General features: G+C 30.7%; 1 protein-coding gene across 1 annotated transcript; it reads right to left on the bottom strand.

The window, feature by feature from the left end:
- Positions 1–343: 343 nt before the first annotated feature.
- On the bottom strand, positions 344–4,111 carry LOC133785353 (F-box/kelch-repeat protein OR23). Its single transcript, XM_062224604.1, has 2 exons — positions 3,092–4,111; positions 344–910 (listed from the first exon to the last, which is right to left on the bottom strand). Exons 1-2 carry the CDS (start codon positions 4,075–4,077, stop codon positions 613–615), a joined length of 1,284 nt encoding a protein of 427 aa, XP_062080588.1. The 5' UTR covers positions 4,078–4,111; the 3' UTR covers positions 344–612.
- Between the last annotated feature and the right edge of the window lie 5,477 nt (positions 4,112–9,588).

The raw sequence follows: 9,588 nt of genomic DNA, 5'->3' as shown, positions 1-9,588 counted from the left end.
ATTCCACCACTGTAAAATAACCATTCCACTTTTAAAAAACATACAAACAACCGAAAAAATGAAATGATTTCATTGGTATTACACCCAACCCAACCAAACATATATTTTAGCAAAAAAAAACACATACAAAGACAAAACCCAGAGAAACGAAAGAATCATTTGGAACTACTGGTTGATTGGAAATCAATTATGTAAGGTTTCGTCCATTATATGTGGGTAAAAACATCTTCACTCTGGATCGCAAATGTTCAGTTCATAAACATGCAAAACTAAATATAAAAATGTGACCAATCACACTTGAATTGACAGTTAGAAATAGAGCCTTCGTCAACTTATAATCATGTCACACTAAACTATTAACTATTATTACATTTGGAGAACCCAAAAAAAAAATCTGATAATTTATTTACACGAGGAAAAGATTAGAATAATTCTACGCATTTATTTCATATTCCATAACAATAATATATAGATAGATATATTTATAATCTGTACAAAATCTTCTGGAGTAGCAATCAATATACAGAACTGTACGCACAAGTTGCTGGTACTGTTACCATACTTGCACTGCACCCAACACAATCAATGATAAGCATTGAATAGAAGTGAAATTCACATACGAATGCTGCACATAACTGCATTACTGAAATCCAAGTTGTTTAGGAAAGGTGACTTGGTAGTGAGACTTCTCCATGTCTTCTTCTTGGGATTGTATATTTGAATGTACAAACTTCTGGTTTTCTTATGCTGTCGCAAAGATCTTCGGCTGTCTGCCGACTCAACAGCCTTCCTAAGGGTAATTACAAGCAACTCACCATCCAACACAACAAATCCTAACGACGATAAGTTGCACCGCGCCTCTCTTGGGACCCGTGACTCCTCCTGCCAACGATTTGAAGCCATGTCGTATCTGCAATGCATTATTGACCAGAACTTAATATATGAACAAGATAAGAAGCAACAAACAGAGAAATAAATGCCTAAATGCCAGGGAGTTCATCAAGCTAAGATACGTAAATGTTTAAACATATGATAACATAGTTGACAGGACACCAGTTTTAAGATAAAATTCAACTAAACCAACATCACAACTACATGCTTCCATAAAAATGACTATCACTCAACCATTAATTTCCTCGAATGATAATAAATAATAAGCAAGATTTGTTAGAAGCAACTCTAATCAATCTAATCATATAGAACAGCTGTGGTATTAACTCAAGTTTGCGAGAGATCCTGGGATCTCGTACTGACGACGAAATCTGAAGGGGCAAGTGGGAGATCCCATCATAATACTTTGAAAGAGGTCATTAATTCATTTCTCATTTCATGTATGTTACCAACAAAAAAAGTAGCATGGTGACCTAGTCAGATAATCAACACTAAGCTGCAACAAAACTACATAGAAGATGTTTTGCATGCTTTCACTCCAAAGCTCTTTTTATTATTAGGGGTTCAATATTTAATGCTGACATTGGGCTCCTTGCCATCCCAAACTCATTTTTATCTACTTCATTTGGACCTAAGTAGTAACTTAAGCCAACCAAAATGAGACTTTTTTTTTTTTTTCTATACTTGTCCTCCTGTTGAAACCACCTTTCTTGGAAAGTTGAAAACTCTAACAAAAGATTAGGTAGGTCCCCATGAAGAATTGAACCAGAGACCTCATAGGAGCAAACCATGGGCATAACCACTACCTAACCAAATGAGACTTTTTTAGAATAGTCCAAAAAATGCTACTTTTAAGGATGAACTTGATAAAATTGTGCACAGAAAAGTAACCACACACAAAGAAAGAATTTGAAGAACAGAGGGTTTGTATTGATAATCCAGGAATTCAAGATCCTGGTCTCCTACACCACGTTAAAGAAAAAAAAATGGTCTTTCTACAGCTAAATGCTACAATTTCCTCTTAACCTGTAACAGAAAATGCACACTCCTTATGCTAAGCTAAGGAATTACCACAATATTCCCAAAGGCTAGCCAATCACTGTTGTGATTCTATCCTGTTGTGGTTCCATCCACCCCAGCCGCCTATTTGGTGAGCCACACTAAGCTTATGTGTCAGCTCAGTTGGGTCCCCCTTCTTCTTATGATTCCTTCTAGCATAAGTAAAAAGTATTGGTGTCCTGTCAGAACTTTTATTACCTTTTTTAATGGTCCCTGATATTGTAGCAGCTCGTCGTAGAAATAGAATATCAAAAAAGAGGTACAAAAGGTCATAACTTTTGTGACTTGCTAAAAAGTCACCCAGAAAATGGTAATAAAATGTCAATTTGGTCCAAAATCTCCTAAACCCATCCACTTCCCTTTCTTGAGACCTCTCTCTGCACTAACACTTGAAGAGGACAAAAGCCTAGATCAATTTAACAAGAAGTACAAAGCCTGCAGGTTGATTTCCTTAACTCAGTTATGATTCACTAAATTTCATTTTAAACTATACTGTCAAAATTTCTATTCCATGATCAATATTAATTCTCAGAATAATTATGTTTTCGGCAGGACAAAAAAAAACGACAGTGATAATTTATCAAAATCAGAGTTACAACATTTTGCATAACAATGAAGACTCCTAAGTTTCTAGCTTATTGTATCAGAGATCTCCGTTCTATAACAGTCAAAGCACAATGATATTCGTTAACAGAGCAGTAATTGCATATACAATTTGGACAACAGCTCTTTCCAGTGGGAGTTATTAGGAAGCTTATTGCCCTGAACCCAAGGGCCTAAGTACCGAGTAGATTCATTTAGACACCGCCAACAAACAGGCAAGAAGCAAGATTGCATTAAGCACGCTAAATAGAGTGGTAATATTTTAGATGATACAACATATAATCGCAAACAAATTTACGAGTACTTGCTGGTTCTAGCTTAAAATTAACAATATGAATTATAAGAATAATGCTGCAAATGTTCATAGTGAACTTCGCAACAGTTAAAACTAAAAAAATTGCTAAAGCTATATAACACAAAATTATTAACTTCATGCAATTGGGACCAATTATCAGGAGAAAAGATCAGAGCAGACAATAGTAAACGAAACTAAAAGCAAATCTCAAAAATGAAAGCATTCAGATTTTGAAATGCAAACCTGAGAATGTCAATCCCATCAAGCATATAGACGCCAGGACGTCTGTGATCCTCATTCTCAACTACAACGATCTTCCCAAGCCTTATCCTCTCTCCAATATCCCAAATGTCCCCAACCTCCCGCCACTTTCCACCACCATTTTCATTCTTCATTTCCATAACAACAGCGTCTCTATAGTATTCATCCACAGGAAACACCCCAGATATCGTCCTTGATTCGCCATAGCCACCCATCACCCAAAACTCACTCTCTTCCCCATCCTTAACAAAGAATCCAACGCAACCCGCTCGAAAGCTCGGTAACCCATCAAGGGAAACCCACTCGTCTCTCTTGATGTCATACATTTCAACCGAGCTTATCCTACTCCCGGCAGCGGCGAACAGCTTGTGGCGCGACCCGCCACCGGCGACCAGAATCTGACCCAAATTCGGCAGCGCCACACACGCAAAGCTTCCGCGTGGGGACAGCATCGACGATATGCGTTCCCATGACCATGTATAAAAATCAAACCGGAAAGCAGCAGACGACGGCGACGGACGGTCCAGCGGGAACGATCGAGTATCGAAAACCGAACCTCCAAGAACGTAGAGGTAAGGGCCGATGGCAACAGAAGTAAAATTACATAGTCCGTAGACGTGAGGGTTGCAGGGCATGGGAGGGAGAGGGCACCAAGCGAGATTTTGGGGGTCAAAGAGGTAAGGGGAAGCCACGGAAGGGTCTTGCGGAAATATACAAAGAAGGTGGGAGAGGCTTCTGTGGGTATGGCGTAGTGAAATCAAGGCCTTGGAGGAGAGGAAGAGCCTCCACGATCTGCAGATGCATTTGAGGCGGCCATGGTAGGAGTAGGAGATGAAGGAGAGGATCAGAGCTCCGACGTCGTTGGGGAGGCCTGGAATTAGAGTTAGGGTTAGGGATTGGGTTTCGTTAATCGGTGAAGATGGCGAAGATGGTGAAATCGCTGAAGAAGAAAGAGAAATTTGGGTCATCGCAAATTCACAATCCACTCTCCAGTTCCAGCACAGAATGCGCGTCGGTCGGTCAATGCTTTTTAAAAGGTTGTTTTGATTTATTACCCTCCACTTTTTCGTCTTTTTGGATATTTGGTCCTTTACAACGTTTTTTTTAATAATTTAATCCTTCCTAAACTTTTACACATCCTAATCACAAAAATATGTTTTAATGCAATTATTATTTTTTAATTAAAAATAGTAAATATAAGAAAATTTTAAAATTTTCGTAAAACTTAAAATAATTTTCTTTGTTTTAAGCTAGTAAAAACTTAGTTAAGAAATTCCAATCACCAAAAAAAAAAAAAATTAAAATTGTTAGTGAATTTTAATCTTTCTTTCTGGACAAAAAGTGAAATTTAATCTTTAAAAATTGGATCGGGTAAATATATATATATATATATATATGAAAATTCTTTTTGGTGGAGTGTGATATGAGTTGAGTATTGTTTGAATCTTTTATATAAATATATATGCTTTTGATATAGTATTCTAGAAAATATAAGTGATGTGACTTTAAAAAATCAAGGTAAAAATATATTTCAATGTTTAAAAATATGTATAATTAATTGTTTTATAGTCCATATTTTATATGAAGTTAGAACATATTTATGATACTAGCTAGTAACATAAACAATGTGTTCCTGCTAAGTAATTTAAATAATGTGTTGAGTACACGAAATAAGTAGTAGGTAACTAAAACTGATATAATATAATTGTGTATATGAGTTGTGTATTAAGTTTCTTTAGACAGATTTAATTTTGTTTTATTTCTTTAATGTTGAGCAATAATTAGGTTTGAGAATATATTATACGGTAGAATGAGTTATTAAAAAAAAATAGGAACTATAGATGGTAAAATGTTTGAACATTAATTATTTTTGCTAATATATTTAACATTAAAATTAATTAGATTTAAAAAAAAAACAAAAAGAATTATAGATTGTAGAATGTTTAACATTAATTAATTTTATCTATATATGTGACAATAGGTTAATTAGATTTTTATTTAACAAATTTTTTTTACAAATGGTAGAATTTTTGGCAAACAATAATAATGGCGAAAGAGAGAAGATGAAGAATAATAGATCTTTTCGGGGGGTCTATTAAGAAATAAAACACACAAACTGATTACAAGTTACTAAGGGGATACTAAGAGTAAAATGGTATTTTAACATAATTTTGTAAAAAGATTCTCATCCAACCATTCAAAATGTATTTTATATAATCTAATGACACACATATTTTCTGCCATCATCGATATATGATTTGAATAATATCAAGAAAGTTTTGTATCTTAAATAGTGTAGTTTGTGATTTAAAATGTTATCGTATTATTTTTTAAAAAAATTATAAACATTGTTTTGGTTTAATTTTGTTTTAATATGTTTATGACATTCTTTTATATATAATATTATTTATTTATTTAAAAGTTATAACAATCATAAAAACTTAAGAAAAATAATTAATACATTTTTTAAATAAAATTAATCAAAATTACATTCTACCTTGTTTCGACCTAATAAATTTATAATTTAGCGTCAACAATAATTTAACCAAAAATTTTAAAATACGAAGGATGTCACGCTTTAATAAAAAACATATCATTGTTTTAAAAGTAAGGATTAAGGAACAAGAACCCATCAAATAATTTAACATAATAAACACATTATGTTAAAAAGAGTGGCTCAAAATTGACCACGTGGGAGCTTTTCGTGCATGAGCTAATCTTGTTGGCCAAGCTTGTTTGTCAAAAAACTTGGGGCAGGTAGAAATGTTAATGTCATGTACTGCATTTTTCTAAATGCATTTTACATTTAGATTTAACATTTACAATATTTAAATACCATTTTTACTATATAATCATGATTTGTTCTATGAATCAATGCCAAATATATTAACATCTATTAAAAAAAATCAACACAACATTCCATTATTGAGTAGCTCCACACTTTAGCCTTTGATTTAATAATAGACTATGTTTGTTTTGAGGCAATAGAATGGAATGAGAAGAAAATTAATCAATTTTTATTTTTATTTATTTGTTTGTTGTATTTTAAAGTATTAAAATATAATTTAAATGAAATAATTTTTCTATTGATAGAATGACAGTTCCTTTAAAAAAAAATAGAAAAACAATGGCATTCCAAAAGATAAAAAAAATACAATTTAATATTTTTGTTTATATTAAATTAACGTATATTTCATTTCGTTTTTATTCTCGTTCTCATAATTCTTCATATTATTTTATTTTTATTACTCCCAATCAAACATACTCTAAATAATTTTTAAATTTTACTTTGTAGATTTTAGTTTTGTGAAGAAAAAAATTAATTATAGTAATGCATACTTCTTCCTTTAAAATAAACAAATTATTTTAAAATAATTTTAATAGAGTAGACATGCATAATGTTTTTTAAATTTGCAAAAGAATTTAATTCCTTTAAAACTAATGTAATAGGATGTAACATCAATTTGTGCTACAATCATGCTACATGCACTACAACAAATTTGACATACAATGACTCCCTACAATGTCTTTCACCATTGGTGTAAGACATTAAAACTAATCAAGGGTTTTAAATGTCTAATGGTGTAAAACATTGAAAGTTTATATTAATGGCTACAATTGGAAGACATTAAAAATGGTGGAAGACGTTGGAAATAGGCTGGGGAAGTGGTCATGGGTACATCCAACGTCTCCCACTGGGAGACGTGGGACACGTGACACGTCTCCCAGTGGGAGACGTTGGATGTCCCCCTGCTAATTTAAACACCAATATGCTTCTTCTTCCTCTCATTCGAACCAAAGACTACAAACCGAGAGCAAAAAACACGAGAAAGGGGTTGCGTTTTTAGGGTTTTAAAGGTAAGTTTTTTTAATTTTCTTGCTTTTTAGTTAATTATTTGGTAAAAAAATCATAGGTTTAGTATTAGGATGAGTAATATACATGAATTTGTGTTAATTTTTCATTTTTATGCATTATTTTATATACATTGTAGGATTAGTTTTTAATAGAAGTTTTTTTTTTATATTTATGTCATTTTAGTTTTTTTTTTTTTAATTTAACCTATCACATTGTATAGATTTCATTAGAGTATATATGTTCATGATTTTTTTAAATTTTTATCATTTTTTATTTCAAAATTTAGATATGTTTTTTATATATATTTAAACTTTGTTTTTGTAAATTGTAACTATTTTGTTATATATATATATAGTTATGTTCAAATAAATTTATTAAATAATTTATAAAATAAAAATATATGAAATTTTTTATGTTTTTGTTGATTATTAAGTTTTCAGGTTATGAAATTTTTTATTGATTTTTTGTTTAGGTTATAATTAGTGGCGCATTGGTTTTTTTTTTATTTGTTTACCAATATCATTTACTATTATTAGATATTTAGTGATATTTGTTTAGTAATGTTTAACATATTAATTAATTTAATTTCATAGGTTGTGATTTTGGTGGTGAGATTTTAGAGAGTATTTTGCATCAAAATTCCTATATCAATCACACATTTGAGGTAATTAAATTTCTAATATTACAATAATATGTTATATATTGCTAGATATTTAGTGATATTTTATTTATTATTTATTAATTTAATTTTATTGGTTTGTGGATTTAATAGCGAATTTGATTACTAAGTGAAGTAATTTTGCTAGCTTTTGGATTATTAATTGCAAGAGGTACATATATATTCTCTTACTTCTACTTTTAATATTATTAAACAAATGTTAGAGGAGTTTGAATATCTTAAATATTCATCCATAGTGAAGTAGGTTCTGAGATTAAAATTGTGTGCTGTGATGATAACGGAAGGTTGAGAACTTGTGTGTTTTAGTGAAGTAGGTTCTGAGATTAAAATTGTGTGCTGCGAAGCTATAAGGAAGAAACTTATTGTATGTTGTTTGAATTGTTTGTTTTACTATTCACATGCAGATGGTTAGGTTACTATTATAGGGGAAATGCTGCCCGATTTTATCTAGAATAATAAATAATTAGTTTAATATAGACATCCTATAAGGAAGAAACGTATTGTATGTTGTTTGAATTGTTTGTTTTGTTATTCACATGCAGATGATTATGTCACTATTATAGGGGAAATGCTGCCCGATTTTATCTAGGATAATAAACAATTAGTTTTATATAGACATACAACTTTATCACGTGCTTATTTAGTGTTGTTTCTTTTCTTTTCCATAGACATTGGAGAATATATGGATAAACAGTGGATGTCAGCGAATAAGTTATCTGCGGAATATAGGAACGTGGTCGATTTGTTCTTAAGGTTTTATTCGGAAAATGTGAAAGACCCAAATTTTACTTATTGTCCATGTCTTAAGTGTAGAAATGTTAAAAAGATGGATCTTAAAAAGATTAAAGAACACTTATATTTCAATGGGATGGACAAGAGTTACACAATTTGGTATTACCATGGGGAGATAGCTTCGATTGCTCCAACAAATATTGTATTTCTTGTATATGTCTAACAAATATTTTTTTTTTCTTTCAATTTAATTGATTATTAAATCAATTTAAATTTAGATTAAAATAATTTCAATTTAAATTAAAATAATTTCAATTTAATTAATTATTAAATCAAATTAAAATAATATTAATTATAAATTTATTTTTTTTAAATGTGGGAGACTTTCAATGTCTCCTACTGGGAGACGTGGGAAGTGACTCACCTCTCTCAATGGGAGACATTGGATGTCTCTGGGAAGTCCCTAGGAGACATCCAACGTCTCCCATTGGGAGAGGTGAGTCACTTTCCACATCTCCCATTGGGAGAGGTTGAAAGTCAACGTTTGACTTTCAACCTCTCCCAATGGGAGACGTGGGATATATATACCTACAATGACCCTAGCAACAACGTCTCCCAGTTGGGAAACATTGTAGACTTCCAATGTCTCCCAAATAAAGTCATAAAACTCTTATTTTCTTGTAGTGACGATGAAGTCTTCCAATAATATTGAGGTCATCTCTAATCACTACAAATTTTACTTCAAATAAAAATATTCTCTTTTTTTATTCTTTTTAATCATCAAAAAATAATTTAACTAATAAAATGTTAATGTTATTTAAGTATTGATATTAATAAAGACAATTAAGTAATAATAGTTATATATGAATTAATAAAAAATACAAAATATTATAAATTTGCACTTAATTTAAATTGTTATATTATAAAAATTGAATATTACCTTTTTAAGAAAAATAAAAGATGACATTTAATATTAAAAAATGACAATAATGATAGCAATTATACACTAATGTTATGTTATAGTTGTTTTTTAATTGTTGTTGATTTCATTAGGTATTTTAAATTTGATAATGTTATTAATTTTTGTATTCTATATTTTAATTAAGAAGATATATATGTAGTTAAACAAAATTATTAAAAGTGTTTTAGACATTAATGGTTGACTTAAAATAAATAGTAGTGTCTCTATTATTGACGATGAATAATAGATTT

The sequence above is a fragment of the Humulus lupulus genome, chromosome 1 (genome assembly GCF_963169125.1).
Source record: "Humulus lupulus chromosome 1, drHumLupu1.1, whole genome shotgun sequence".
Classification (NCBI taxonomy): Eukaryota; Viridiplantae; Streptophyta; class Magnoliopsida; order Rosales; family Cannabaceae; genus Humulus; species Humulus lupulus.
Note: the sequence above shows the minus strand (reverse complement) of the source record. Positions and strands in the feature narration are given on the sequence as shown.